This window comes from Galeopterus variegatus, unplaced genomic scaffold (genome assembly GCF_000696425.1).
Source record: "Galeopterus variegatus unplaced genomic scaffold, G_variegatus-3.0.2 Scaffold2224, whole genome shotgun sequence".
NCBI lineage: Eukaryota > Metazoa > Chordata > Mammalia > Dermoptera > Cynocephalidae > Galeopterus > Galeopterus variegatus.
In genome coordinates, this window is record NW_007728335.1 from 136,371 (window position 1) to 141,736 (window position 5,366).

A 5,366-nucleotide genomic window follows, 5' to 3' on the forward strand; every position below is an offset into this window, starting at 1 on the left:
GGTTAGATAGGACTCTAAGAAGTCCTGCTATAAGGCCACTATAAGAGTGACACGGGGCCTTTAAATTAAGAGATGTATGGGAGTTTCTGCTGAGAGTTAACAAATTGCTCCACAAAGCAGAGACTCGGCATTGGGCCGAATCCAAATCTCTGTGCATGAAGGCAGGGCAGTTCCCACCGAGCTGCCAGTCTAATCCAGACACCAGGATGGACACTCATTGAGAGGGTTAGTAGAAATTAGAGTAAAGGTGAATGACCTTTTGAAGATAAATTAGATGCGGTATTGTGATTTTTCTGTTTTTTGTGTGTTGAAGGCAAACTACTTTTCTAAACTTGCAAAGCCTCCCACCATATACAAAATAGTGGGGAAAAACGTACTGGATGGACTGGGGCTTCCTACACTACAAGTGGAAATATTCTGCACCGTTCAAAATTTTCCCAAGGTATGAGGCAATTTAACTGTGTTCTTTAATATGTCCTGACCCCAGTGCATTTATCAGCAATTCTTGTCTCAACTAGGAAGTTAGTGTATTGAAATTCAATGTTCATGAAATATATATAAATATAGAATATACTATTTATTCATAGGTGGTCACATCAATCATGATGGCTTTATTATGTTCAAGTATAATTTTAATAGACATGTCCTGAAAGTAATCTAAGATGGAGAAAGGAAATGAGGCAAAAATAGTTTTAAAACTCTGATGTTACTAATGTGATGAGTTCTATAAATCTACATATAGGCTTATAGATTCATGTTTATATACNGGTACATTGTCCACTTCGAAATATAAACATCAATAGCAGTGGGAAAGGGGGAGAGAGAGGCACATTGGTGAGAAATTGGTGAAGGGTCACAAAGAATAATTACGTTTTGTAATCATGAATATACTAATTATCCTGATTTGATCACATATAGCACACAGGTTTTGATAGTCAACTCTGTATTCCACAAATATGTATAATCAATTATGTTTCAATAAAAGGCAATACAAATGTCAAGTATCGATATATATCCATTGTCTTTCCATTTCACCTGCCAATAAAATGGGTCTGTCAAATCTATAGCAGTGAGAAGTCAATTTAAGCAGCATATGTTAATGCAGCAAAATTCAGCATAAAGTATTGTGGTTTGTTCTCCTGAAAACCCTGTTATTAAAACCTTACTGTGTAAAGCTAACTGGGCCTTTTGTTCTCTTGTCACACATAGAGCTTTCCTAGGATTCAGTAAAACGTTTCTCAGGAAAAGAGTCAAGTTACAAATTCAGGTGATGTCCTTTCCCTCTCCCCATCTCATCACACGCCACCTTTGAGCTTCTAATATCTATTTACATAGTCTCAGTGTCTGATGCTGCCATTCTGTCCTCCAACAACCACCAAGTCTTCCATGCTTTGTCTACATGTTGACTCTCAAATTCAAAAACTAAGGAAGTGATTTTTTTTTTGTTTTTTTGTTTTTTCTTTTTAAAGATGACCAGTAAGGGGATCTTAACCCTTGACTTGGTGTTGTCAGCACCACACTCACCCAGTGAGCTAACCGGCCATCCCTATATGGGATCCGAACCCATGGCCTTGGTGTTATCAGCACCACACTCTCCCGAGTGAGCCACGGGCCAGCCCCAGGAAGTATTTTTATTAGGGCTAATAAGTATTATTCAGTGCCCAACCAAGTAAAGGGTTAGGATTACTTTTCCTTTTGTTCAGATCCAACGCCAAAACCCCCTTGGCCAAACAAAGNGGTACGGGCGCGACACTGAGGGTTGTGATCCATTGCCGGACACGAAAAAAGACAAAAAAAATATATATCTCAAAGAAAATGATATATTCTCATTTTCCTCTTGAAATTGGTGATAAAATATCATGCACATTAAAAGCTGGATTAATTCAATTTCCTGTATTCTGTGAGAGGTCAGGAACATGTAGAACACATTTATATTCTTTGCAGAACATATGTTCTGTGGTGATCGCAGCGCACTTCGAGGTACACGAGAGCGCCTCGCTGGAGCTGGCCGAAGCGGAGGAAGCGGAAAGGGGCCGAGCGGTGAGCACGGCCGTGCAGTGGGTCAACGAAGCCATCACCCAGGAGCTTCAGGGTGTCGCACCCTCTAACCAGGCCGAGGTGGATCACCTGCTCAGGTACATTGTCCACTTCGAAATATAAACATCAATAGCAGTGGGAAAGGGGGAGAGAGAGGCGCATTGGTGAGAAATTGGTGAAGGGTCACAAAGAATGATTACATTTTGTAATCATGAATATACTAATTATCCTGATTTGATCACATATAGCACACAGGTTTTGATAGTCAACTCTGTATCCCACAAATACATATAATCAATTGTTTCCATAAAAAGAAATACAAATGTCAAGTATTGATATATATCCATTGTCTTTCCATTTCACCTGCCAATAAAATGGGTCTGTCAAATCTATAGCAGTGAGAAGTCAATTTAAGCAGCATATGTTAATGCAGCAAAATTCAGCATAAAGTATTGTGATTTGTTCTCCTGAAAACCCTGTTTTTAAAACCTTACTGTGTACAGCTAACTGGGCCTTTTGTTCTCTTGTCACACATAGAGCTTTCCTAGGATTCAGTAAAACGTTTCTCAGGAAAAGAGTCAAGTTACAAATTCAGGTGATGTCCTTTCCCTCTCCCCATCTCATCACACGCCACCTTTGAGCTTCTAATATCTATTTACATAGTCTCAGTGTCTGATGCTGCCATTCTGTCCTCCAACAACCACCAAGTCTTCCATGCTTTGCCTACACGTTGACTCTAAAATTCAAAAACTAAGGAAGTGTTTTTTTTTTCTTTTTAAAGATGACCAGTAAGGGGATCTTAACCCTTGACTTGGTGTTGTCAGCACCACACTCACCCAGAGAGCTAACCGGCCATCCTTATATGGGATCCGAACCAATGGCCTTGGTGTTATCAGCACCACACTCTCCCGAGTGAGCCACGGGCCAGCCCCAGGAAGTATTTTTTTTTTTTCTTTTTGTCTTTTTTCATGACCGGCAACGGATCGCAACCCTCAGTGTCGCGCCCGTACCGGACCGGGACCAGCAACGGGATCGCAACCCTCAGTGTTGCTCCCGCACCTCGCTCAGCCAGTGAGCAGCCTGTCTGTATGTGGGATCCGAACCCTCGGCGGGAGCGCCGCTCGCACTTCCCATGCGGCGCACTGTAGCAGTGCGCCACCGGGCCGGCCCCCAGGAAGTATTTTTATTAGGGCTAATAAGTATTGTTCAGTGCCCAACCAAGTAACAGGTTAGGATTACTTTTCCTTTTGTTCAGATCCAACGCCAAAACCCCCTTGGCCAAACAAAGGTCAACTGGATTCTCTTTCCTTAAGCTTTATCACAAATATCATGTTTTAGTCTGCTTCAGAATTGGATGACGACCTTTGTAATAAACTAGTTTGAATAAGTTTTGGTTTTCTTGGAGTTTCTTTATGCTTTTCCTTTTATCCCTTTCCACTCCCCACCCCCCACCCCCCACCCCACCAAAGGGGAAAAAATCCTTATTTTTTCCCAAGCTCTCAGTCATACTGCTGTGGAGTGGATGCCCTCCCCCACTTCCCCCACTGAGGCTTAATCTCTACTGTGACCACTGAGGGTGGGAAATCTTATCATGGTAATTGAAAGGTGGGGCCTTGAAGAGCTGATTAGATTATAGGACCACGCTGTAGTGAATGGATTAAAAATGGTGGGCATGGTTGGAGGGCTTTAAAAGGAGAGTGCATGAGGAACTCTCTCTGCTCCACTGTTTCAGAGTGTGGTACCCTGTATCACTCTTGCCACCACCAAGACCCTCACCAGATGTGTTCCTTGAACTTTGGACTTCCCAGCCTCTGAAACTGTAATCAATAAATTTTGTTTTCTTATAAATCACCCAGTTCAAATATTTTGTTACAAGCAACAGAAACAGACTAACACACATACCTTCTATTCTATTTCCTTTTTCCTGGAGTTTTCCCTCCCCAAACCAAACCAGTGGACTGCTTCCTCTCTAGACCTAGACCTACTACAGAGATGCCATAAAGACTTCATAGTTCTCTTTCTGGATCCCATATCTTCCTCTTTCTTGATTTGCTGGATTATATCTTTTTAAAGGATGAGAAAGGGTATGTAGGATGTACTACAGAGATGCCATAAAGACTTCATAGTTCTCTTTCTGGATCCCATATCTTCCTCCTCTTTCTTGATTTGCTGGATTATATCTTTTTAAAGGATGAGAAAGGGTATGTAGGATGTAAAGATTTTGAGTTCTTAAATGTGGGGAAATGTCAGTATTTTGCCATCATAGTTGATAGCTCATCTGAGTATACAGTTCTCTTTTGAAATCAATTTCCCTCAGTACTTTAAAGGCATTGCCCCACTGGCATCTGTGTAATTAATAATTGTGATGCAAACCTGATTCCCGTGTCTTTGTTTTTCTTTTACTTTTTTGTCTATGGAAGCTTTTAGCCTCTTTTTATTCTAGAGGGCTGAAATGTTATGTAGATATACCTAAGCAGGATTTCCCAAAAGTTTAACTATTCATTTTAAGTTCACCCCTCCAGAAAAAAAAAAAGGAAGTCCTCCACATAATGCTATATTTTACTATTCTTAACACATTTGTTTTATAATGGTCATTTATACAAAAAGAAAATCCAGTAGCTGTTAATCAAATGATTTTTACTTTAAAAATGTACACAGAAGGCTGGCCGGTTGCTCAGTTTGTTAGAGCGTGGTTANTTTTACTTTAAAAATGTACACAGAAGGCTGGCCGGTTGCTCAGTTTGTTAGAGCGTGGTTATTACAACACCAAGATCAAGGCTTCAGATCCCCTTACTGGCCAGTTCCGCCCACCCCACCCCATCCCCCAAAAAATGTAAACAGGGCTCAAATTATTTCAAAAATGAGCACCTGAAATTTTTAAACATTTATTTCCAGGCAAAAATGAATTTCAGTTCTTGAACACAGTTTTATAGCAGCATTATTATTTTTGGGCCGTGGCAATTGAAGCTGATTTATTCTTAAGTAGCTAAAAAACAGTTAATTATTTAAATATATTGGGTCAGCTCTAAAACATGACCAAAATTACAAAGTGATATTCCTAAATATCCCATTGTAAAAACATTTACAATGTAAAGAAAATATTTTCTTGCCATTAAGGACATTCTTTGCAAAGAAAGTGCAAGAAGATAAGGAGAGAAAAGAATTAGAAAAGAGCCTGGAAGACTCAACAGTGCTTGTACCTTCGCCTCTAATACCACCACCACCTCCTTCACCTCCTACAAAAAAAAAAGGACAACAGCCAGGTTGGTGGCTTCTCATCTGGAGAACCTTCAGTAACAGATGTGTGGGGAAGAAAGGCTGAAGCTTGG

The 5,366-nt window shown here is 40.5% G+C and overlaps 1 protein-coding gene across 1 annotated transcript in view; it reads left to right on the plus strand.

The window, feature by feature from the left end:
- Positions 1 to 5,366, plus strand: part of ENO4 (enolase family member 4) — a 35,474-nt gene that overhangs the window by 4,377 nt on the left and 25,731 nt on the right. The window contains exons 2-4 of the mRNA XM_008580956.1: positions 314 to 442; positions 1,945 to 2,135; positions 5,155 to 5,300. Of these exons, the coding sequence (XP_008579178.1) occupies positions 314 to 442; positions 1,945 to 2,135; positions 5,155 to 5,300 (466 nt within the window). The remainder of the gene's footprint in view (positions 1 to 313; positions 443 to 1,944; positions 2,136 to 5,154; positions 5,301 to 5,366) is intronic.